Raw genomic sequence first — 25,381 nt, 5'->3', positions numbered from 1 at the left:
TTTTAGGACGGATAACTGTTGGGAGACAGGGAAATAGAATTATAAGACTCTGTAAACAGAACGGTACCCACCTTTGTAACAGATTGCGTCATAGCGGGATTCAGGGTCGGGATAGCCAGTCTGGTTAGGGTGAAGGTAAACGGTTCTCACACCAACTAAGTTTCCACCACAGGTGGGGCGTGGTTTGACAATTGGATATCTTACACTGCGATCCGCCAGCCAGCCAGCACTGCACACATCCATACCACCCTTCCAGGCCATATACAGCTGCCCGGTTGTGGCCATTTGAGCTCCCAGCTTCTGGCATTGTTCTTCTGCCTCTTTGAAGGTGAACTTGTTGGGAGATGTGGCATAAAACACTTCCCCTACAAATCAATAATACAAATAACATGCTTTAGAAAAATAGACGTGTCTTCTTTCTGTTTGATATGTTTTGATCAGCAGTTTTTTGCTGTTACTTGTAGCGTCTTATGGCAGTGATCCTTAAGGTAAGAACAATAAAACAAAATAATTGAGATAAACTATAAGTGATTTTAACCACAATTGACATAAGGGCTTCATGAAAGAAAATGTTTACAATGTGTTAATTACATTAATTATTTGTGAAATGACACTGTTCCAAACTTTCTTTTTACATAAAATGCGTTACAATAATGAAAAAGTCTGCCATTAATGCCCTCATTAACATTTCATACTTGTTGTGGCTGTTCTTGCAAGTTAAAATCTGTGCGCTGGGTTCCCAATGCACTGTTTGCTTGAATATTTTCTGTCTCTTCAGTTTGCTTCTAAATATTCTGGCCTTGCTCTCCTGCACCAACAGTTTAACATCCTTGTTTCATTAACTAAACATTTGCTACCAATAATGTCAGTGGAAGACTTAGCCGTCCCTAAATATATGTAATGGCAAATTCGACATTTATAAAACGCCTGCCACTTAGAATGAACCAATATGACTGTTACATAGCATTTAAAAACAATATTTAATTTAACACAATAGAAGGAGCAGATGAAGGAAGCATTTACCTGGGAAAGGTGCTTGGAAGATTTGATGTCTCAATAAATAATTCTACTGAGAGTCTCAGAAGTCATATAAAACATATTGGGGCCGATTCACAGAACTAATTTAAGACAAAATCCTAAACGTACTGCTTTTGGTATTCACAGAAGTTAGGATGTTGTCTTAAGTTTGTTTTAAGACAAACTTAAGACAGACTTAAGACAGACTTAAGACAAAATCCTAACTTAAGTCTGTCTTAAGTTTGTCTTAAGACAAACTTAAGACAAAATCCTAACTTCTGTGAATACCAAAAGTAGTAAGTTTAGGATTTTGTCTTGAGTTAGTTCTGTGAATCGGGCCCTAAGTTTTGTGGAAAAAGTCTGGGAACCTCTGGAAGACGGCGCTACGGAGCATGGGAGAGATGTACAAGCACTAAATACATTCTGGTAGACTCGTCAAGGACAGATAGGGAAAGGGATCAACTGGGTGTGCCTGGTAGGACCTGTCTACCTTTAACGCCTGTTATTCTTGGTGTACTTTGTAAGCAAAGAAGCTTATGTTTATGATACATTTTTCCTTAAAGTTTAGGTATAACAATGTTAGCAATTCAACACATAACACACGATATTAGAAACTAGTTTTTTTGGCATTTTTATAGTTGGAATGGAAATTACAGGCATTTTAGAATCTAGAGTTCCTTTAACAGTTTAGAAACATAACAAATGTCACATAAGGATTGGCTACGACAGGAATGTTTTTAAACTGTTCAAGGGTAATACTTGGATCACCCTTACCAGGAGGCATTATTCTGAGTAGTATTTAATCCTGGTGCTTTTTAGCTTTTCTGTTTATTTAAAGATAGTGACCACCCATGTAGAAATTAGCCTTTATAGCTCTCCAAAGTGAACAGTCCATCAGAAACATCGAGACCAATTTCCTTCTGAATGAAAACACAAGCACTCCAAGCATGCTTGGATCCTTATTGATCCTCGTGCATGAAATGCATTGTTAGACCTGCTGGCAGAGTGTGTTTGAAGACCATATTTGGGCATACTCATGCGAGTCACAAGCTGTGTCCCGCCTCTTAATTTTCCTATTTATTCTGCTGATTAAAACGTATACAGCACACAAGGTTCATCTTCCTTGTTCTTTAGGAAGGATTGCCAGAATTTGTCACTTCAGAGCCATGGCTAAAAGTGGTTGGCATCAATGTTAAGCAGAGCGTTAAATGTTATGTGGAAAGTGTATAGAGAACTATAAATCATTAGCTACCAATAATATGGTTGTTTCCGACTGAAGGGGTCAAAGAGGCATCATAGATGGAGCGGGCGACTCTTGGGTTGTCAATGATGTTACTTAGAACCAAGAGGTGATACAATCCTCCTTCATTGATAGCTGGTCTTTCTTTAAATATAATGTAAGCATAGCTCCACCTTGAATACACCCTATAAAATGATTTCGTAGACAAGCTGTGCAGGTAAAGAGGAGTCAAGGGGGCAACATACGGTATATGTCTTTGTTAGCTCTGCTTACTATGACAGGCACCTCTGCCATTGGAAAGTATGAATGATGGTTGATGTCTTGACACCTTTATTTTCCCACTTCTTCCCTTCCCTTCTGAAACACTGATAAAGTGATGCCCTGCCACTTCAAGACCTCCACCTGCCTTACCACTCCCTGCAACTCTTTCCATCCTTCCCTTCTTATTCCTTTCCAGAAGGCCGTGCACTCTGTTCCCTCAAAGAAAATAGAGAGCAGCCAATATGCAGGTAGTGGCTCTGTGAGAGGTGCTGCAGAGCACATAAGAGATCTATTATGTTTTGTAGATTTGCACTCACTCACTGAAAGCAAGAGAGATGGTGGCTGGTGGAACCAAGATAGCACTCATCATTCTTTTGCCATTTCCTCACCTACTTTTGGTCTGTGGAGACCAAAGATTGGGGGTGAAGCATCTGTGATATCGATTTCCATCATCTACCATTCCATCACCCTCTTCGAGTCTTTATTGACCTAGGTGAGGTGATGGACCAGTAGCTGCCCTTTCATCATTTCCCACTGGAACCCAAATTACCTCACAGTGAAAAAAAGTTTTTATTTCCATGACTGAGATATCACATGAGTAAATAACCTGATATTCGCAAAGTAGCGTCTTATGGGTGCTTTGTACAGCATGTACATTATAGATGGTGATGGTAATGTCAGTCAAGCTGCAGTGATTTTTATATTGTCCCTTCTCTTGAAAGACTGAGAAATTTGCATTAAGAAAATCTAAGTGTTCTTATCTGGGATAAATTGTAAAATTGGTGGTAGAACCTTTTGGACTTCGGTGGTGGGGCAAATACGAATGTTTAAAAAAAAACAGTCCCTCAATCAGCCATGTATGGAGCATGTTTTCTTTTATAGTAGTGCAGGAATATTTTTCTTGAGCCCTGTTGTTCAAGTTCTTTGAATGTTTTTAATGATTTTACAGTCACGCTCGGACTCTTACCTTCTTTTTATGCACTTCTGTATTGCTTTCTTTTTTGTTTACTTTTATTTTACTCCTTTTCCAAATAGAAAAGTTAGGCAAATTAAATGATGTGGCACCGAAGTATGTCAAACTTTGCCCATTTGCCTTGGGCATATAATTATAAGTGATGCAACCAAACATAGATTCTTATCGCGTTTTTGTGTGCATTGTATGCAATTTTATATAAGGTTCTCCTGTAGTATAGAAAAGGAACTGAGCTTGTCCGAGATATATTGTTTTCTTTCCCAAGGGTGGTATCCCAAAAGAAGTTTTTTATATAAAGAAATCACCTTGCATTTGTTTTACATAACAATAAACATCATAGGTTTCGTCGGTTTCTCGAATTCCATATGTTCTGACACCAGGAAATTCATCTTTGTCACCATAGCAGCCTTCTCTGGGATGATGCATGGGATACCTGTAAGACATTTACAACAGTAGTTGAAGAGGAGTTTTCTACAGACCTGTCTAAAAATACGTCTTAGGGTGGAATGCTCAATAACTGCCAAGGCCTCTATTATATCAATATCTCAGTTTAAGGTCTTTCAAGCACTACATTTTTTATCCCGGCCAGTCATTCCATTTATCAATCCTTGCACATGATCCATAGCTAGCAATGCAATAATGTTATCCAATGTGTATTTTTCATGTACAGAGTTCTATGATCCTTAAAAATGCAACAGAATAGATCCAAGACCTCAACAAGGGTGAGAGAGGGACAGAGAGGTTCGAGATAGAAATGTGGTTAGTGTAAGGTCAATACTTTGCTTCCATAGATAGAGTGTTCTGCACCATACATTGATGTGTGGACTTGATTAGAAATTTACCCAAAAATTTGGCACTTACCAGGAAACTTTTTGAAAGGACTATGGGCTATTAATATGTGTTTAATATGTTAAAACAGATATTGGAAGCACACACATGGACACGTTAAATGGAGGAAGGTATTCATCCTCATCTGTTGCTTGAGGTGTCATCCTGTGAAGGGCACATACATTGCTTGTGGAAATGGTGGTAGACAGTGTGTATCAAAACACTAGACAACAACAACTAAGAACACGGCTCTAACAGGATAAATCAATACAATTCAAATATGAGGTCAACTTTTTATTTATCTCCTCACTGGTGAAAAGGTCACCCTTTGGTATTAGATCAATGCTATTCTAATACTCTATGTTCGATTTAGAATGGAGGCATTGCTGTGCTGCATTAAAGGTAATCACCAGCAACAATAGTTATTTTCCCAAGAGAATGTACTTATTTCAAATTTCATTTGCATACTTAACAAAAAAGGAGGGAAAAGCGACAACTCATAGACAAATTATAAAGCATATCAACTGGTCTTAAAAAGGTTACTGATACTTTTAGAACACACACCTGTGATGGAAAAGCAGTAGTATGACGGTAGGCAGTACATTCGCGGTATATCCACAATGACAGACAATAAACCCTTGTTAATGGTGACCAAATAACAAACGTCTCCAGGTAGGAGCTCCTAATTGCAATAGACCTGCTAATACAGTGAACAACTTAATTGCATACAACTGTGATTATCACATTGGTCTATCAAAACATTTGGATTCTGTGTTTCCTCTTCTTGTTAGGTGTTAGTCCTATGAGGGGCACACACATTTCTTGTGCAACTGGAGGTATACAAGGTGCTCCCCTTTGAACCAGCTGTACCAAAAGAGTAGATCTGAATATTAATTGGGGCCATATGCTTCATTGTATTTTGATGTCAGCTAGTTGGACATTAAACCTGAAAAACCATGTGGGCATCCCTTTGAACCCTGGTTCCACACTATTGTCAAGTACTATGTGGAGGACCGGTTTGGTCTCCCCACACTTCAATGCATATGGGCTAACGCGTGTGGGTTTGCTTCTTTGTTTGTTGCTCTCAGATTGGAAACAATGCAATGGCTTGATTCACAAACAAATTACCATTCAACGACTGTTTGTGGTCAGTGGGACTTTTCTTAAGGTGGAATTAATGATATGTGTCCATCCATTTCAAGAAGTGAGTAGTACACAACAATAAGTTTCTCATTCGTCTGCCTATTGATGTACAAAGTGTCTGTGTTGTCACTTTATTTTTCGAGCTTTTAAAGGCCATCACTCATAAAATCGCTTATAATGAGTGAGGGTTTAAGGTATTGTGGAAGGATCACAGAAAGGCATTGGAGGAAGACCCCAAACAGTCTCATCTCATCCTCTAAAATGCCAGTGCAAAGTGTTTTCAATTGAGTGGGCCTGATGATTGACCACTTCTTATTTCTAGATTGTAGGACCTTCGCTAAATGATACAAATCTTGCAGGGCCGAGTGAATCACGGTCAAATGCACTTTTGATTACTAACACTGCTTTGTTGACTTCACTAGGCCCTACATAAATAGAAAGGTATAGCTAGGGTGCCCTGAGACTTAAAGCAAGAAAGGAAATGAACTATCCCCACTTGGGAAATAAAAGACAGGGGTAACTGGACTGAAGTGGGCCCTTACATACCTAGGGTCCGGTGCCACTTCACATGCTGCACCAATGATAGCTATACTGCTGGTGAAATAAAAACTGACAACATAGTTTGTCTGTGGATCATTGTCACGTTGGTTCTCTTGTCCACCAGCCATTTGGGAAATAAAAAACGTAGGCTGCCTATATTGTAATCTTAATAGGGCAGGGTGTAAGTTTCTTTAAGGGGTATCTTTAATTTTAGCTGGGGTTGTTAGTCGTTCGTCCATTCCCCTACTCACTTGTTCATTGATTCACCCATTCATTTCTTCATTGATTCAACCAATTATTCATGCTGTAGTTGAGCCAATGATCAATTCACAGATTAATTCATAATGCACATTTATTTTACACCACCTGACGGTCTGGTCAGACAACCATCCGGCATCACACTGACTGTAACCATCATCATAGGCGGCTTGCAGTTGCTCCGGGGTGGCGATAGCAGCACTGTTCTGAATGCATGCTTTCTGTGCCTTCGTGAAGTCCAAGGTGTACCGGGTGGAGATTGCCCTGTAGTGGAAAACGATCCCTGAAAAGCACAACATCACAAAATGGTGAAATGTCTTCAAATGAGTCTGATCTCTTATTTTGTCTGAGTCTGGGGCTTACTGAGTGTAAAAATCCATCACATGGTGAGAACAATGCTTTGGGAAATTGATTATTTTCAATTTCTCCGTTTTGGCAAGATGTCACTCAACATGCCCTTGATAAGGAAGGAACAATCTTTCATCCAACACTCCTGTGATAAAATGCTACACTGCAGTGTCCATTAGTCTTACCCACAATACGAAGTCAATTGCACAGAAAACAAACCTTTCCTCTTTTTAGGAAATCACTCAGCCAGAGCCAGTGTTTTAGCAACAGGATAATTCAATACAAGTGCTTCTTTTAGCTAAAATCAGTATAGCTGTATAGCTTTAATTACAAAAGATGAGACCCAATTTTATATTGTGGTTTACGTGATCAGTTTATGTACCAATATTTTCAATAAAATGGCTGCTTATTGCAGTTCTAATACTTACAAGCAGCTATAAAAATTATGTTGTCTCTTACAAAGCTCTATATATGCCTCTTGTACCTGACTTTATGCAGGTTAATTTAAACGTAGGCCACCGCTTCTTAATTCTCATAGCACAGTGCATACTTAAAGTGCCTGGAGTGTTATACTGTGGACTATAGTTCTTTTTATGTGCAGGAACAGACACGCAGGCGTATACCCACCTCCCTGTGGTGAATAGTTCCATACTGGACCACAAGCACACTGCGACAGCAGCAGTTCTCACTCATTATATAAAGGAGCTCCCACTGACCGTTGTGGATACGTGTTAGGGATAAGAGAGAGACCACAGATATATAGGAAAAGCAGATGTTTCTGTGTGTCTACACGAGAGTGCACCCATACTGACTGACTGAAAATCTGGCACAAAAGGGAGCTTTCAGTATCCTGGAGCCCCTTCTGATCCCCTGGTGTTCCCTCCCTAGTGTCACACCTGGCCACAAGAGGACGGGTCCACAATTTACCACCAGCTGATTTGGTGCTTAGTCTAGTGCTTCGTAATACATTTCGTCTAGTTCCCTTCGCACTACATGACACCCCTTAGAGTTCCTTTTCTCTGCATGAATAGATCGAATCCCTGTTCTCTTGCATGGCATCTTGCAGAGTTCCCCTTCCTTCCACCCTTTCAAGTAATCCCTAAGATGTCCTTTCCTTTATATGCCATTCTCCAGAACTTCTTTGCCCTGAAATACCAAATGTCGGAGCTCCTTTTCCTTGTCTTCCTTGTCTTCTCCTTGTCATCCCTCAGAGTTTTTCTTCCACTGCCTTCCGCCTTCCACTTCCTTCTACTTCCAATCCACAAGGTTCCCTTCCCTCTAATTGCTGCACCTCTTCTTCCCCTTATTTATTTGTCTCTTTATCTATCTTCTCAGATTCCAAGGTCCCACCCCCTATGAACAGTTAGTTCAACCAGGTTTTCTTCTCCAATTCTCACATAAGTAATGTATGCAAAGAGTAACCACTAAAGTGTCATACGGACCGAAAGACCTAATTTAGTATTGAAAAAGCAACATGTCTACGTGGTTGAATGGTAGCTAGCAAGCAAAATGAAGTCTACAAATGTTTACCTTTCACAATGACCTCTATGGAGTCCTGGGTGTCTTCAATGCCACGTATCACCTCGCAGCGGTAGATTCCGGAATCACTGGACCGCAGGCGTGTAATTTCCAAGGTGGCGTCCGTGGGGATTAGAGGATAGTTGGGCATGGAGATCAAACCTTTGTAGTCGCTGTTGATGCGAACCTGCCCGTCGATGGCCACCAAGAGGACAGTCTCCTTCCCATCGTGGTGTTTGCTCCATTTGATTCTTGGGGTGACTGGGGGAGTTGAGGGTGCAACAGTCACATCTTCCAAGGAGTCCATGAAATAGCAAGGAATAGTCAGGGAGTCTCCCAAGGTTGTGTTCAACGGAGACTGTTCAGGTATGCTCACACTCAGTCCATTAACATGGTCTGTCGATTTCAGTGCAGAAATGGAAAGAAACAAAGCACACAGATGACTACAAAACTGTTTGAAATAACTTTATCATTATGCTAACACTTGCCTCAGCGATAAACAGGCAAGAATAGATATCTCGAGAACTTCCCACCTTCCACATGGCCTAGCCTCATGGTGAACTCCACCCTCCCCATTACAAATCCTACATAGCACATACCCGCCTGACCTTTCTCTGTGTACGTTACTGGTACAAGGTCAGTCGCTTATTTCCAGCTTAACACTAATGAGAGTGTGGGGCTGGATGAACAAGTGAATAAATATAGCTACAATAAAAATACAGGTATTGTTGCATTGTTTGTAAAGGAATTTATCACAAAATTGTTTTTACTTAGTTATATTTCATATCTGCTACTCCCATTTCTTTTTTTTTAAAATCTTTTTATTATCATTTTTTTACATTTATTTTTTGCAAGCAATACAGGATTAATTCAGTAATATTAACCAGTCAAATCAAACATTTATAAAGCCAGAATAATGCCCAGACTACCATCAGTAAGCACAGAGTATATCACAGTCGAATTTATCAGGAACTGAATATAATAACAAATTATTATTATCAAATCAAATCAGCTCCCCCTGAATCCATTGCCAAATTGGGTCCCAGATCTTCATTCCCAGCATTCTTTTCTTTTTACCTTTTGTGCTATATAAAGCTGTCTCTATATTATATGCCGCTAATAGGCGAGCTCTCCATGCTTCGAATGGAGGGGGGGAGGAGCTAATCCATTCTTGAGTAATGCATGCTCTCATTATAGCCATAGATATGAATATGAGCCCTTTGTGCCCCTCGAGTAGGACTTCAGAGGTTACTCCCATTAGAACATGTTCCCCCGTTAACCTAAGAGAATAGCCTAACACTTTGGGCAAAAAGGTCTGTATTGCCTCTATAAAGGGGACTAGCAGCGGACATACAAAAAACATATGCAATGAATCAGCAGCATGTAACCCACACCTATTACATGTTATACCCACCGTCGCACCCCATTTTGAAATTTTTTGCGGTGTATAATATAAGTCATAAAGAGCCATGTAGTGCTGTGTGCGGGCTCTGCCAGTGATCAACACAGTGTTAGCAAGTGCAATTGATTCTTCTAGACAAATAGTTGCTACCCCTAACTTCTCTGCCCACCCTGATGCATGGATTTCTAAATCGTCCGGGCATAATGTCAGAAGAGCTCTATAATAATGTCCAATCCTTTTTTTGATAAACAGGTCATCAATCAATGAAAATCTGGTAATACCTGATACTTCCACAAATGACAGAGAGTTAAAAAAGCTATGTATTTGTAGATATTTAAAGTAGTCCTGATTTGAGAGGTTATTTCTAGTTGTAAGCTCCTCCCATTTCACCTGATTTTTTGTTCTGAAACTATGTATACTTGGATAACCCTGTCCAGAGATGTCTCTTGTGAATTTGCTCCAAAGTTACAGATAGTTTCGATTCAACATGAAAACATTAAAGAGACTTGGGTGAAAGATAACAAAAGCCATTGGCACGATTGTGAGTGAGTAATGGAGCATATAATGGCGGCCAAATTCTTTGCATGCAATTTTATTGTGATTAGCAGCGAGGTGCGTCTTTGAAGATGGTTTATCTCATCTGGGTAGGACCATGGAAGTTAATTATGGTTCTCCATTAATATCAACTGCTGCCTGTGGCACGCCCTTTGGTAACCCTGATACTGCCCATGCTACCCCTGGTCTTAAGGGTCCTGACAGCAGCTGCAGAAACAGAAAGTAAACATAGCTTTTAAAGCCATGTTTAGCTTCAATGCACTCTGCTCATGTCTATTCCTGGAGCCTCTCAGCAGCAGCCAGTAGGCGTTCGAGGGGCAAAGGGTGGAAATCGGGTCAATCTTTTGTTGTCATGGCGGACAAAGGATACTTATTGCCACTTTCGCTAGCCCTGGGATTTTGGTGAGTCAACATCCATGAGTTGGGTACACAAGTAAACATTTACCAAATTACATTATTGTGCTTGTCTTGGAAAGACCCCTTTCTGTGACGTATCACTACTAGACAATGAGACTAGCCTCTCGAGTAAGTGAACGGGTTCGGTTCTTGTGTGTGCATTATTTAAACACACGTGTTTCACGAGCTATTGGCACAATAAAGTGAATTACATTCTGAATTGAACTGCAGGTACTAAGTAGACCTGAGGTTACGTACCTGAAACTTCCACGGATATTGTGGCAGTGATGACTCGCAGACACACAAACACTAGTAGTAAAGTGGTCATAGTTTACCTGAAAATGAAAACATAAAACAATCAGTCCCATTGTCACTTTGAGCACTGCTTGTAATGACCACTAGATCATGGTGACTTGGTAACATTGACAAGATTATTTTCCATACCTGGCAACTAAGATAAGATTGGTGGTTTTGTCAAAGGGATTTTAAAACTTGCAGGAAAAGAATGCCTGTTTTAATTAAATGTGCAGAATTAATGCGCAAACTTCGATAAAAATGATGTGCTCAGACTGTATACAACTGTAAACTATTCTTCTTAATCGTACCAGTCCTCAAAATGACTAAAGCAATGATGCTTGAATAGAAGAAAACGATGAATGCACATAAATCGTTTGACTATTGACCACTCCATGAACCTGTTTTCAGAATAATTAATAAGAATGTTTCTACTTATACAAAGACCCACTGTTACGCATAACTCATTTTTGACGGTATTGAATAGTTAATTCACTGAAATGCACTTTAAAAAGTGGATTTGACTTTCTGACCCACTTCTTTTCATTAATACACGTTTCAACTTTTACAGAGTTTACTGGTAAGAAAATTGTTATTAGAAAGTACAAAACTTTGTACAGATATGAGAAAGTAAGCTTAATTGAGGCAGCCTTCACATGAACAGAATAGTTGATATCATTTCGTTGCACACGTAACATTGCCGTCTGAGGACTATTGTATTTTGTTTAGGAAGCTGAAGACTGAACCTGTTCCGAGATGAGCATTTGATGATGATTGGCTGACAGACGAGAAGAGCAAAATGCTGCAAAAACTTCATGAAATCGAATGTGTAAAATAGTGCCTGTTCCTAGACTACGTCATCCCACACACTTTTCCATTTTACCCAGATCCAGACTTAATGGTGCGTTGCTTTGAGGCTCCACTGAGTATTTTTGAACATCTCTTTACTGTACGTTATTTGCTTTGATTATTTTTGATCTTTGATTTTTGAATGCTAAGGCTTTATGGTTTTCTCATTCTTTGTCAGACTGGAACTTTTTTTGGGTTCTTGTTAACTCCAATCCCCCCCCCCCCCCCCCGATTCTTAGAGTAGGGATTCTTTCCTTTATATAATGCACATTAATGCATGTATTGATTGATTTAATTTACCATTATTTCTGTCATATAGTGACCATTGCGATTAATCTGAATTCAACTTGTGATTTGCAATAGAAATGATTTAATAAAAGATTTGATTAATAAAATCCGTTAAACTTTTACCAACTCTCGTTATTGACTAAGAATTTGAATAGTTGTTGTGAATATTATTTGATGTATTGCATAAATCCTCTTCTTCTCTAAAACAATGGCAAAGATCCATTCCATTGAGAGTGAGCAGCAGGGGTTAGCCCTGATGCTGGTAAACTTGTCTTTTTATCCCTGTTTCCCGCTTTAACAGTTTGAAGTCATGAGATTATCTGAAATCAGGTTTATTCGCTCGTACCTTTCTTTCATTTTCTCCTTCTTCCCATGTCTTCAGTAGTCATGTGCTACTTTTTGTTTCGCCAATCTATCCACCCTCTGTGCTACCGGTAGTCTCTTACTTTCCTTAATCCTTATAATTTAGCCTTATTTTGTCTTTTGTCCTTACTCTAAGGAAAAGAGATGGCATGGCACTACACTATAACAAGGCAACGGGCAACATCACATCAGCTGTAGTTGCCTCCAGGGTGGGATTATACAAGGTACTCTAACTGCATCATCAGGCTTAGAAAAATGGATTTACATTGCCTGTTTTACCACCGATTCTATGAGTTCTGCTAATGCCTCGAGACTATTTATAGTGCCTTGAAACCATTCAGTAATCTATGCATAGTTGGTGAATAATCGTAGTAATGCTCATGAAAATTGCTTGAGGTATGCCAGTTGGCATTCTCTGCCAGTTAGCTGGAGGACACACCCAGCCTGACAAGGCATGTAGGGGAGGTGTCTGAGATCTGTAAGACCATAGGGGATGTGAGCCAAGTCATCATGTATTCCTCTCCATATCACAGGGCGTTAAGGACTGTGAGGAGAGATCAATAGCGCACCATGTAAGGGGTCTTCTTAAAGTTCCCTTAGGTGACATGCTCTAGCATCCTCCATGCTAGTTTTGTAGTCGAACATTACTCACTAGAGGGGATAGAAGTGGCTTAGTTCCATTCATGCAATAAAACAATGCTGATGTAAGAGCACACAAATTAGTGTTTGACAGAGTTGTCCAGTAGCAGCACATGGGCAAGTGGACAAATATTAGCGTCCCTGTCCTCCAAAGCACTAGACACAGGTCCCACGGTGTGGAAATCCACATAAGCTTTTGACACCAATCTGCAGAGTTAAGTTGTACACCAGGATGTACCATAATAGTTGCATGGTTGCATTGCATTTGTTAAAAACGCCATAGTTCTCTATCTGAAACCGTGTTGCTCCGGTGAGCAGTGGTTAGACGTGGTTGTTACAAAAAATGAGGGAGGAGCCCTGATGCTTAGAAAAGGGACGGGTCTGTAAAACACAAAACAAAATAAGCCCTTTTCAACGTGATCAACTATAGCTGTGATGGATATACGAGTAGATATTATAACGTTCTTAGAGTTCGGATCATATGGAATAGGTACTTTACCTGTGCACAAACAAAACTCCCACTATTGGAACAAGGAGATGACTAATACTACAGGTAGCTGTGATCTAAAACAACAATGCTTGGACAACAAACAATTGAAAAACAATAAACAATGAACAATAATGTGCTTCAATTTCAATTATGTTATTTAACAAACGCTATTGGTTAAGGACCAAAATATCTTAACATTCTTAAAAATGCAAAATTATTAAATCCACATAAATAGTCACAATATTCACAGTGATTTCCTTAACATATATATCTCATTCCCTTAATCTAAGTCAATGTTTCCCAGGGCAAATGACAAAAACTATTTTAAAAAGACAAATACATATTAATAAATACAGAGAAACTGTCATAAACAGTTTATAGTTGATCACATTCAAAAGGGATTATTTTGTTTTAGATGTGGTTGTTAGCCTCACACTGTTGGATTCACTGCTTACTTTGCAATAAATAATGCTCAGTTTGAAAGCTTACCATCATTATGTATTTACTATCCGTAACAAAGCCAGCTAATTGACTTGCGATAGAGGGTTCGGTGATTTGATTAAATATATATTTTTATTTCTGCGATTTTCATGACATCAAGTCTCTCAATGAATAGTGTTACAGGTACACTTTGTAATAGATGTATGGCAAGTCAACCCCTCCACCTGCGTCGCTGCTTACCTGCAGCAGATACTGATGCGATCCTTTCAATCAGCAAAAACAAGGAGGGTTTATTCGTATTCATTTTTTCAAAACAGTTGTAAAAAGACAAAAGACCGCTTCACAACATCTTAGCACAGCAACTGCAACTTGATAAAGTAAAACAAGCACCGGCAAAGCCAATAGGCTTGGATTCCATGACCTAAAACATGTAAACAGCTTTTTCAACCTATGTATTTTCAAGTGTTAGCTCACTAAAGCCAGACCGATTTAATTTGGTTGCAGTAATGGTGGTAATCAAAATAGTAATCGGCGGAGGTAGTATAGATGGTGCTGGTGATAATCATGGTGTGGTAACAATGGCAATGGTAAGGGTGGTTCTGTGGTTGTAGTGTTAATGATGATGAGAATATTGATAGTGGTAGCTGCGTTGGTAATAGTGGTAGTAATGATTATTGCAATAGCGGTAATGGTGGGTGTGGCAAGATGCCAAGGCCTGGAAGATGTACTCGCTCCTCTCTGTTAAAATGCCTGAAGGAGAGGCAACCCTTTCCAGTAGCCACAGGGCCAGAACAGTCAGGTACGTTAAGGTGACCGGTGTCTGCTAGAATCGTCTCAAATGGAGGAAAAAGCTGCTAGACGGAATAAAAAACTTTCTAAGCACTCTTGCCTGTCTTAATAGAAGGTGAAGATAGTGGCAAAGGAAGAGCAAAGCATTAAAGTCGCTCAAATACTTGACATGGAATAAAGGCAGTGAAGGGATCTCGAATCCAGGATTCCAATAGGAGACTAGCTGCAGAAGAAATGGAGCAAAAATGAAGAGCAAAAATAACAGCACGGGGAAAGGAACCTGCTGAAAAATAAACTTTGAACGCATTGCAATGCATCTTCTTCTGGATCCTGCTTCCTAAGATATGATTAGAACAGGAAGTGATGTCAGAGGAATTTCATAACCCTAACCAACTTAGATTTAGAAGTTTCAACACATAACATAGAAGTAAAGGATATCTTAGGGGAAATATGTGACTTGATCATGTCATATGCAGCCAGAAAAAGAAAGAGGCACTGGTCGATCTTCCATGTTAGCAGTGGCAAGTAGAAGATGATGGCAAGGTACCACTGCATCTTCAGGAAGCTGTGTAGTTCGTGGCTGGGTTTTAGAGGCACCTACTGCAATTTGAGTGAGCCTGAGCAGGTCTGATAAACATGGGTACCTCCCCCACTACTGGAATGTCACAGCCAAGTTATCTAACATCATGAAGACACTGGTGGCTACTGCCAATTTGACGTAGGGGGGCAGCGTGAGGAAACAAATAATTTAAAAAATAGACTTCCCTTTCACTGCCGGCCGCCGCAATCTTCTCCTCCAGTGCTGCACCTCGAAGCTCCTATGCTCCCGGCACTGCAATCCCCATGAGCACAGTCCCACAGACTACCCATGCGATCCCAGTGCTTCGCTCATGATATTACTCCCAGCATGAAAGAAGCACTGGGATTGGGCCGAGCGGGCTGGTTTCACGTTCCAGTAGGGGCTGGAAGCCTGTTCCCCTGAGCACAGCTGATATCTCCAGGGAACAGCCTGGAGATATCCAAGTGTGCTTGTCTGTTTGGCCATCCTAAAATGGCCAGTCAAACTAACATACACACTTTCAGTGCCTACCACTCCTCCTCCCCCTGATGCTGAGACGGCATATTGGACCGTCCCGCCCGAGACTATGTAACAGGAAGTGAAAAATAGAAAGACAATAAAATAGTTTTATTGTCATTTTATTTTTCTTCTGCCTGCTACATTTCAGTAGTGGGGGATGCTCCTCCGCCATAGAGAAGGAGCTGGCCCTGCATGAAGACCTGTGGCCGTGGTAAGTGTGGTTGTTTTGGTCATTGTGGCTATGGGAATGGTGGCAATGATAATGATCTAAAGAAAAGCAGACTTGTGTGAAAACACAAGAAAAAACAGGTGGCCCTCTAAATATCAGGTTCTACTCAAGTACTGGTACAAACACTTAAAAACCCTATTGTAGTAAAAATAAGATAAAGAATTGAATGTTCACAGCTTCAGTGCATTTTTTAGATGGAAAATAGTTGCTTGTGGATTGCAATACTAACCCAACACTGAAGGTGAAATAATACACAAACAGTCAGTAGCAGGTCATCAGAAGGCGATAACGCCTTTGGATGAAGCCAAACCCCATTCTATGCATCTTCAAAAGAATTGCCATTCAGCTTTGTACACACCTGTGTTGTCAACCTAACATGAATGAGTGAGTGCAATAGAAAGTCACAATTTGTCCTCTGTGCACGTCGCGTACACTATCTAGGTAAGGCTGGTGAGTTGAAATTCCAGTACTTTACTGTTATAAAACTATAAAGTAGATGCAGCAATGGCATTATAAAGGGAAGATGTGAGAAGATCACTAGGGACAATTTGAAGAAATGTTCTCTTGTTACTTGAACATACAACAACTTTAAAAAAACAAAGAGCCAGAGGCATTTGGCAAAACAGCAACAGTTTGTTTAATTAAACAGTGCGACTAGAAAAACAGTTACAGACATAGGGTCTGAGGACTTTCTCAACTCATAATTGACTTGACATGTTTTTTTTTACAATTCATTGAATGCTGTAAAATAGTTCCGGTGATCCTTTTTTGGTAAGGAATGTGAACCGCTGTCTTTGGAGCCATCAATTAGTGTATTCGATGAAGAATTCAGGTGGGCCTAAACCTTGTGTAGACACAATGAGGCCAGTGGGTAACGTGTTTAGATGTTTGGCATGAGGAGCATGTGGTCCCTGTGTGTCCTGTGTGTGATGTGGGCTGATTGGCTATGTGTTGCTAACTTCACGTGACATCTCACAATATGGTGTTTTGGGAACATGCATATCCCATTGGCCATGTGTGCTTTATTGGGGCCAATCTTCCTGAACCATTGTGGTGTCGCTGTACCTATCTGTGGAATTCAGATGGGATTTCCTGTTTGCGTGTGCCACCCCACCTGTGACCTGTCAATCAGTGACCTCAAGCCTTGTTCTCAGTGCCTGCCTGACTACATATTTCTGATTAGGTGTTGATGTGGAATTCATAATGGGCAAATTTGTTTTTATACATGAATGCATCATTATTCATATTGACATCGACTTTCTCAGCACTCATTTTTTTCTGATGCATAATGCCAGTCGTACTCTGTCATAATGAAGCTGAGGATATTGTAATGTACTTTACAGAAATGGGAAAGGTTTTGAGGAGGTGGAGAAGCTTAAGTGTTGAGCTGTTTTGAATTTAGAACTGGAAAGAATAAAAATCAGGACAACATAGAGAGGAATTGTTTTGTATGTCAAAAAGGAGGGCATATCTATAACCTTGTTTTATGGGAGGGTGAGAGATGAGAAGAATTCTGAAGGATGGAGGATTAAGGTACAGTATGTATTGTGAGGAAATTACAGTGATCAGGTTGTTGTGTGGGAGTGATGAAAACTGGGAATATATCTCTGATTCAAAGCACGACACCCTGAGTATCTTCCATTGAAGAAAAGGTTGAACCTGCAGCACAAATTGGGAAATTGTCAGATGAGATCTGTAATCTGAGGGAGCGGTGCCACCCTGCCGTCCTGGAGATGAGTCATCTGTGCTGCAGACTAGGACACTCCTACTGTAATATGGTCCATAAGTGCACTCACAGCCAGCAAACACTTACTTATGTTTGTACCTGACCCAACGTCACACTTTCAACATATTCTGTAATTCATATAGAAGAGCAGTGTAGTCTAATAAAAAGCAAGGTACACTGTACCTAATAATATATTGTTTGAAATAAACAGATTTAGCCAAGTCTACCTCACAGCATAAAAGAATCAGCCTCACACAGAATGTCAACAATGAGAAAACTGAAGGCTAACTAAACTTGCTAGGCACGCCATCATCTATTGTCAACATTATTCTCTGGCGAGGCCTATGAAAGAGCCCTTCATTAACCCCTTCCCTGCTGCCGTCGGCCATTGGCCATCGCGAGCACTACCTCGCTGGTGCTGCGAACGTCCAACGGCCGACGCGGCCCCGCCCACTCCGCAGAAATAATGGCCGCGGCTAAGGTCATCCTGTTTTTCACATCGTTCTTTCATCATATAAAAAAATGCCATATTTCTTCAGCCAATTAAAGACACCTGTTGCCTTTTTATATTATTGCACGAAGTGCCATGTATTCCCCATTTTTTCAAAATTGGAAAAATGCTCTAAATTAATTTCATATTTGAATTGAGTCTATAGTCTCTTCTCTTCAAATATAGTTTTCTCAGTTTGACTGTGAGTTACAACAAGCAACTACTGGTGTTTTTACTGTGGTAGCATAAAGCCAATGTGGGAGAATACTGAGCTGCCATGGTTATCATACAACTTGTTATAACTGAAGTTTTGTAATGCACTATATCCAGTAAAAACATTATTGAGCACAAATGCATAATTGGCATTCAACTAATTGACAATTCAATAATTAAGTAACAAATCAGTTAGTGCTTTCTCCACCATAAAATTGCATATCCATTTCTAAGGTATTTATTAAGGTATTTATTAACATTATATGTGAGAGATAAGTTAGCCCCTATAATAAATTATAAGGATATTGCAAGTCACTGTGGCGTTCCATAACTACATAGAAGAATGAGGCCGAAGGCCGTGTTCCTTTATAAGATTATGGAACTCTGAGGTGATTTGCAATATCCTTATCAAGTACTCCCAGGGTGTTCTTTATCCCATATAATACATGATCACACCATAACCTTTCATACAAACAACTTAAAACCTTGATGCATAGCTCTTTAATATGAAAGAGTGAGCATGCTTGCAAACATGAAAAATATAAATAAAATCTCCAGTGCAAAATTAAACACATCAAAGACCTGTTAGTTATTTGTTGCGAACAGATATTAGAAACTGTTTTTTTTAAAAAAGCTGCACTAGCTCGGAATGTGTAGAAACATGCAGAAAGATTCTAGCTTTTCTCCATCTAAGTAGTGCAACAAAGAAACATGTTCTCTCTACTTCTCATTGTAAGCTAAAAAACAGAGCAGAAGAATGAAAAGAATGAAAAGCAATGTTACCGTTTTCATTGCTTAACAACTGCTTCTATTATGCTCAGTGGGCTGCTGGCTCTGGCAGTAGGCATTGTGACTGTGACATCAGGACCCTACTGTAATAACTTGTAATAATTGAGTTCTGATGTCTTTTCTTTATAATCAGTGACTGGGTGACATATATATCGTAGTATATATAGAAATTAGAAACTGGCGTTTATACAGGGATGACCAAATCCCTTGTATTATCTTACATTAATAATACAAGTAACAATTATGTATGAGACAGCATTAGGGAGCATTAGGGAGCTCAGCAGGCTAGCTGCCAAACGGAATAATCGGAGTAATTTAGGTAATAATTCAATTTACACTCGCTTGCGTAATTAAGAGTAATTTGGAGGAAAAAGTCCTACCATGAGAGTACATTTAGTGAGTGTGAGCGGCTGCTCGAGCTGCTGTTCAGGTTCAGTTGCATTTAGCGTCATTTTCTTAGCAGAAAATCCATTTCGGATGCATAGGTACATTTTGTGCTAAGAAACTAGTGCTAAAATGCTGGAAGTAATTTGGGAGAAAATAGTACTCCAAGTGCACATTTAATGACTGTAAGCAGCTGCTCACACTGCTATTCATGTTCTGTTGCATTTAGCAATATTTCTTAGAGCAAAATGTGCCCTTGTGTCAATTTTGGATGAAAGGGGGGCTTTTTGCACTAAGAAAATAATGCTAAATGCAGAATTACTCTTCTTGTGTAATTCTGTGTAATGTCATGGAATTTTTAGGTAATTGCGTATGCACTTTTTTATCTTAACTACTCAAGCAATTTGTTTTCTATGTGTTGATGCCTCTCTCTTGTATTGTCATAAACTTTGCTACAATGTAATTCTTAAGAGCTCGGATACCCTTTGGGTCATGATTGTGCTATATAAAACACTGAATAAATAAATAAATAACATACTACACGAAATTATGCGAGTCACACCCACCCCTAGTTATTTGCTAGTTATCTTGAAATGAGCTCACATGTGACTCTCCCATTACAGTGCCATTTAAACCCATAACTGTGCCCAAATAAGTATCTGTGAAATCTATCTTTATGCGGCAGTTCTCTGTGCTTGTCAGATGATTCTCCATTATTGGGATGATGTAGTCTATTGAGGATTCTAGAAGCCATATATGTATTTTGTGCCACTTGGTTACTCTGCAAGTGCGGCAAGATTTCAAAGCAGCTTTGGAATTGTCTATTATTGGCTAAAGTAATTTAGTTAGTTTCCCACCATTTCTGATGTAGGGGATGTGCAGAACAAATCGGGCGACAATTTTCTACAGCAGAGGCGTCCAGAGGCTCAAAGCAGATCCATAACCAAATCTGGCCAGCCACGAGCCAATATAATCCATCTCCAAACCATATAATAGTCTACTACATATGTTCTACTGACTATCCAGATAGACTGAAAGCTAACTATTGGAAAGAAATACATTTATAAATTAGACAGAGCAAGAATCCCAGAAAGGGATCGCAGAATCTTAAAGTGCATTTGGAATACGCAAATGTTGGGAATGAGGTGTACAAGTACAACAAGTTTAGAAAACATAGCATCAGAAACTAATAAAGGTATGTAGTACGACAAAGTAGTACTTCTGGTCAGGGATGTTAGGTGACTGTGTGCACGTGTCATGAATTAAACAAAGACCAAATGGTCTGACAGTGATTGAAATAAAGTATCCTGACATGGAACAGCATGTTGTCAAGAAATCGCATTAATAGTATAACCAACATGTTATGTACAAACATCTTATATTCTCTCATTGCCCTCTATAACATTATAGCCAATGATTAACAGTCTTTTGCCAAGCCTGCTAGTGAATTGTAGAATTTGTTTGATACAAATCACCTGAAGGAATGCCTCGTTGAAATGGTTCACCCTTTGCTGTGCCATTCAGCTCAATTGATGTTAAAGTTTTATGCACATCTCATTTGCAGGACACAGTTAGTCAAACATATTTATTTTGGCAAATTGGCCTTAAAAAGCATAAAAACATCGCAGTGTGTATTAACATAAATACATTTGGGAATAAGAGGCAATTGTAGTCGTTAAAACACTGAAAAACTTGAATTTAAAATAATGTTAAAAGGCAGAAATAACAATAATGATTAAGCATTCAATTAAAGATTTACGGTCTCATAATGATTTCTAATCTGAATTGCTTTTCTAATAGGATTAGATAATAATAAAATGGCTTGTGCTCTGTTTTGTAACATTATTACAATGACATGGTGGTACAGTCCCACTGCCACATGCATTGTGTAGGAAAGGCTACTTTAATATGGATTAGGTTTAATCTAAAATATGTTAAAAGAAGATGATATTGTGCATTTTCAGTCCAACCCAAATATGGTTCAATAAATTTAACAGTTGAAATTTGCAGGTAATGCTCAACTGTTTTCATGTTGAGCTACCCCTCTCGCCTTTCGTACAAACAATGATCTGCATGGCGAGATTTAACAATAGACTTAGTATTAGACGGCACATTATATGGGGATGTGAACATCTCTTTTAGGCCCAATTTATATAAGACAGATTTTACATATATGAGCCAAGGTATCTTGATTGTGTTGTCCAGAGATGAGCAGTCTAACATGCATACTCTCACAACACTTGCTTCCGGGTTTTACCAACACTTAGGGGCAGATTTATGAGGCCGTTGCGCCTCTTTGCGCCGCAATTGCGTCACTTTTTTTGATGCAACTGCAGCGCAAACAATGCGCCCTATTTACAACGTGACGCATCTAGGAGATGTGTCACGTTGTAAAGCACTGCGCCATAAGGAGGCGTTCCTGCGCAGGGGGGGGGGCGTTCCTGCGCAGGAACGCCTCCTGAAAGTGGCTGAGTGAAATCTATGAGATTTCACTCAGTCACTTTCTGGCCAATGCTGCGTCAAAACTCTGCGCCTGCTTGAAGCAGGCGTAGGTCTTGATGCAGCATTAGTTGAATGGGGTACCCCCGAGCCTTGCTGGAGCTGCGTCGCGCTTGCGACGCAACTCCAGCAATGCGTCACATTTCCGGCACAGATGCGTCACGCATCTGTGCCGTTTTTGCACCATGGTGCGCCGCATTAGAAATGCGGCGCACCATGGGTGGCGTAGCTGTGGCGCACTGTGGCGCATGTTAACTGGCGCATCCCTCGGGATGCGCCAGTTAACATAAATCTGCCCCTTAATCCATATTAGAAGTGGTGCAACTGTTATCTGGTCCCCTATGTCAGATAGCCCAACACCTTGTGGCATATAAAAGTTTTTCGGAACTGCGAGCATCTAGTGTGTGAAAGCATTTTCTATGTATTGAAGTAAATCTACTTTTTGGTAACCCCACACCCCAGCCCCCATACAGAGCTGCAGAGATGAATTTAGCTTTAATATAAAGCTGTCATTTCTGCAAGGGGTTTATGTTTTAGATTCTATGGCAGGACCGGAGGCGAGGATTATGCTCTACTTTCTTTATTTTCCATAACCAGCAGTGTTCAACTTTAATAGAAAAAATTATCTTTCCCATGGGACACCAGGAAAGGTCAAGCACAGAGGTGCACCAATAGGCAGCTACACACGCCCAGAAAGGCCCGGGCTGCTGTGGTACATCCGCTTTCTTTTCATGCTCCACAAGCAGTGAAGTCGACTTCTTCCATTGCCTGGTGTATTGCCTTTAATGTTTGCCACTTTATGTGTTTATTGTGCTGTTCTGTGGTTATGCTTACAGCATGAGCTTGTTTTCTCCTAGAGGTGATCTCGCTGCAACTTCTGAGGCTGCAGGAGCATCTTTCACCGCTCCTTTCACTGTCATATTAATGTGGCCATGCGGTAGTGGTAGACGACCGCTAGAGGGCGTGCGTGTAGCGCGAGCCTTGTATTGCTGCTCCACAGGGGCAGCAGCACGCGCCTGGAAGCCTAACGCCCATTTCACGTCTGTATGTTTTTGGGGAATAAAAGCTCAGGTTACTGGGATCGAGGCGGTCATTACATGGGGCTCGGCCCAGGCACATTCTAACCCTTTGACGTTTGGGTGAGTAGCCCCCAAGGATCTTTGCCAGCCGAAGTCCTGCGCTTGCGCAGCCAAAAGTTTATGGGTTTCATACCCGACAAAGATTTTAGAACCCCTGGTTCAACTAAACAGTGTGAGTGCAAATCCAGCTTTTTGTGCATACTGTACATGGAGGGGGGTTATATTGAAGAATCCTTGCAGGTCCTGCCCATACACAGTGAATTTTGCGATGCTGTGGATGCTTCCATCCACCAGGCGGTCGTGGCGGCCAAGGGCCCCTTTGAGAGACGCCTTATGCAGATCGCTTATTCCTACGCAGGAGGTCCACCCTTAAAAGAGCACCCCCTGCGCGTCCCCCGAAGCATAGGCAAGGGTCAGCTGTGGACATGGGAGCCTTTGATTGCCTTAAATGGGCCTTTCTCGCACACCAGACTACTGAACACCTGGAGGCACTTGATGAGGTGGCTTCCTTGTCCCCGCAGGGCAGGGGGGTCAACAAGGGAGATGACTCCCCAACCGAATCTACTCAGGAACTGAGCCCTTCCAGGCGCTGGCGCCCGGCCACGGGTGGTGTGGAGCCTCCATCGGACATGCTGGTCCATGACGATCCCCTACACCCTCGTTCCACGGAGTGGACTCCGAGAGATAAGGTGGCTCAGTTTGTGGTGAGCCACCTCAGGAAGCCCCTGGAGAATGAGGTCAGAGCCTACCTGGTGACGGAATGCCTGCATCCTGTACTCGCTGGTAAGGTGGTGTCTACGCCTGATATTGATGCTAGCCCCCTCATTTAGAATTAACGCTTTCTCCCGAGTCCGTATCCGGCTGGGCCCAGCGTGCCATTGTGTTCCTGGGCAACGCCAAAGGTGCCCTCTCGGCTGAGAGAGACGCTCTTTGTTGTTGAAAGTGGACCCCAAGTTTTGGGATTTAGCTTCCTCTGAGGCCGGTGCTGTAGCTGATGGGGGACTCTTCGGAGAACCTTTCGTCAAGGAACTCACTAAGTTTGTCTCAACCTTCTCCATTTTAGACAAGGCACAGGTTTCCATCCTAAGGTTTTTGTCGAGGCCGGCAGTGGCAGGGGGTTCTTGGCCGGCTGTTTCTACATCCAAGTCCCTTCCAGAGGCTTCAGGAAGATGCAAGAGCAGCCCAAACAGGAGTTCTTCCAATCAAGAAGAAACAACAGAGGCAGAGGCAGAGGCAGAGGCTCCAGAGGCAGAGCCAGAGGTCATTTCCAGGCCCAATCAGGTGAGACTATCCCTTTACCCCGAGTTACAGGTTGGGGGCAGGCTAGCGTTATTCGTGGAAAATCGAGAGGCTATCACCTCCGACTCATGGGTTTTACAGACTATCAGGGCCTTCCACATAGAGTTTTATTGGAACCCGATGCAAGAGTTCCGCTCCGTTCCCTAGTGTTTACAGAAGCTCAGAATGCCCTGGTAGACAAGAAAGTTCACGACCTATTGCGCAAAGGGGCGATCATTTACTCCTCCCTCCACCCAAGAAGTTTCCTAAGCAACATTTTCTTGGTGGACAAAACAGATGGGGGTCAACGCCCAGTAATCAACTTAAGGGAGTTCAACATCTGGTTGGTGTACCGCCATTTCAAAATGGAGGGGATCCCCCTGTTGCGTGCCCTCCTGTGCCCAGACGACTGGATGGCAAGGCTAGATTTAACCCTTTCCTTGCTGCTGTCGGCCATTGGCCGACGGCAGCACTACCTCCCCAGTGCTGCCGTCGGCCAATGGCCGACGCGGCCCAGCCCGTTTTGCCAAGTGCCCATTGCGGGAAAATCGGGGCCGCAGTAAACAGGTTAAAGGACGCTTACCTGGCTGTCCCAATTTTCTCACCTCACCGCCGGTTCCTCCAATTTCAGTGGGAAGGGCAGGTGTACGAGTTCTCCACCCTTCCTTTCGGTCTGTCTTCCGCACCTTGGTGAAGCACCAAGGTGCTCAAGCCCACAATAGAGTACCTCAGGGCTTGGGGCTTCCGCTTCATCATTTACCTCTACAATCTCCTCCTTTTGGCTCAGTCCACAACGCTGCTAACAGCCCAACTGCAAACCGCTGTAACTCTATTGCAGTACCTCAGCTTCGTTATCAATGAAAAAAAGTCCCTTCTCACTACGGAAAGGCAAACTACCTTCCTGGGTTTTGTTATAGACTCAGTCAACAAGACGTTGAGCCTCTGAGGACTCTGGCCTGACCTACTATTTCTTTCTGACACGTC

General features: G+C 41.3%; 1 protein-coding gene across 2 annotated transcripts in view; it reads right to left on the bottom strand.

Annotated features, from left to right (window-relative positions):
* Positions 1–25,381, bottom strand: part of ACAN (aggrecan) — a 203,732-nt gene that overhangs the window by 93,954 nt on the left and 84,397 nt on the right. For both annotated transcript variants that reach the window (XM_086958124.1, XM_086958125.1), the window contains exons 2-6: positions 10,738–10,814; positions 8,139–8,522; positions 6,369–6,543; positions 3,797–3,924; positions 72–365 (exon numbers count right to left, since the gene is read on the bottom strand). In XM_086958124.1, coding sequence (XP_086814250.1) covers positions 72–365; positions 3,797–3,924; positions 6,369–6,543; positions 8,139–8,522; positions 10,738–10,807 — 1,051 coding nt within the window. In that variant the 5' untranslated portion in view covers positions 10,808–10,814. The remainder of the gene's footprint in view (positions 1–71; positions 366–3,796; positions 3,925–6,368; positions 6,544–8,138; positions 8,523–10,737; positions 10,815–25,381) is intronic.

Source organism: Lissotriton vulgaris, chromosome 2_1 (assembly GCF_964263255.1).
Source record: "Lissotriton vulgaris chromosome 2_1, aLisVul1.2, whole genome shotgun sequence".
Classification (NCBI taxonomy): domain Eukaryota; kingdom Metazoa; phylum Chordata; class Amphibia; order Caudata; family Salamandridae; genus Lissotriton; species Lissotriton vulgaris.
This window is presented reverse-complemented; position numbering and strand designations above follow the sequence as displayed.